The 1,086-nt window shown below is 41.7% G+C and overlaps 1 protein-coding gene across 1 annotated transcript in view; it reads left to right on the forward strand.

Moving 5' to 3' along the window:
• Positions 1-1,086, forward strand: part of KIF13A (kinesin family member 13A) — a 302,781-nt gene that overhangs the window by 167,931 nt on the left and 133,764 nt on the right. Inside the window, 1 exon segment of the mRNA XM_006888691.1 lies at positions 131-191. Within this exon segment, the coding sequence (XP_006888753.1) occupies positions 131-191 (61 nt within the window).

A 1,086-nucleotide genomic window follows, 5' to 3' on the forward strand; every position in this document is an offset into this window, starting at 1 on the left:
GGATTTTAAAGCAGACATCCTTCTCACTTTTGTCAATAACTTTTCCTTAGTCAAACATACTCCTGTAAATGTAATTCATTTTTTTTTAATTAAATTTTAATATTTGGGTATTTTTCTTTTTTAAATCCAGGTATTTGCCTTTGATTATTGCTTTTGGTCCATGGATGAATCTAACACCACAAAATATGCTGGTAAGTTGCTTACTTCACTGTATTTGACTGTTGGGCCTCTGACCTCTTCTTCCATTACGTCTGTTTTCTTGAACTCTTCTGGAGTTTTGTTTTTGCCTGTGAATCTTGTACTCATTCTTTCCAGTTCCTGCATGTGGTCTTAGAAGCCATTGAAATTTGTTTTCAGATGCCAGACAAGGCACTTAATGCTGAAATACCCAGGACGATGTTTTTAACCTAAGTTTCAGGTCCTTCGTCTGTAATAGTACCTTCAGAAGTAGTCCAAGAATCAGTGATAATGAGAAACCACAGTGGCCATGAATGGCAGCTGTTGTGATTATCTCATGCAGTTGTTGTCTTGTGCTGTTGAGTGAGAACCACCTCCCAGCTGCCCCTGCAGTGGGTTTCAGACTATAAATCACACAAGAGGAGACTGCCAGTCTTTTCCCCAAGGTGCATCTGCTAGGTTCATACCACCTGCCTTTGGGTTGCAGTGAAGCTCATGAAGATGGAGTTTTTTTGTCCTGGTTTGTCTCTGCACTGACTTTCATTATGTGCAGTCCATAAGCCAAACACAGGTGCTTTTGGTTACCAAACCCTGCTCATGTACAGAGTTTGCAAAGCCATCTATGCTGACATTGTCTAAAACAACATGTGTTTCGGAAAACGCCGCTGGTGGAGCCCATAAGAAATTGCACTGTTAACCCCGAGGCTGCCACTCTCTGGCAGTCCAAACACACCAGGAGTTTATTGGAGGAAAGGTGGACAGCCTCCTGAGTTGGGATTTCTAGCCTTAGACACCAATGGAAAGGTAGCTATGAGTTGGAAACAACTCAACAGTTATGAGTTTTTTGTTCCTCAGGGAAACATTTTCTTCTTTCTCTCTCTCCTTCCACATCTCACCAGTGATCCTTCC

The sequence above is a fragment of the Elephantulus edwardii genome, unplaced genomic scaffold (genome assembly GCF_000299155.1).
Source record: "Elephantulus edwardii isolate Elephantulus edwardi_28Jun2011 unplaced genomic scaffold, EleEdw1.0 scaffold00070, whole genome shotgun sequence".
Classification (NCBI taxonomy): Eukaryota; Metazoa; Chordata; class Mammalia; order Macroscelidea; family Macroscelididae; genus Elephantulus; species Elephantulus edwardii.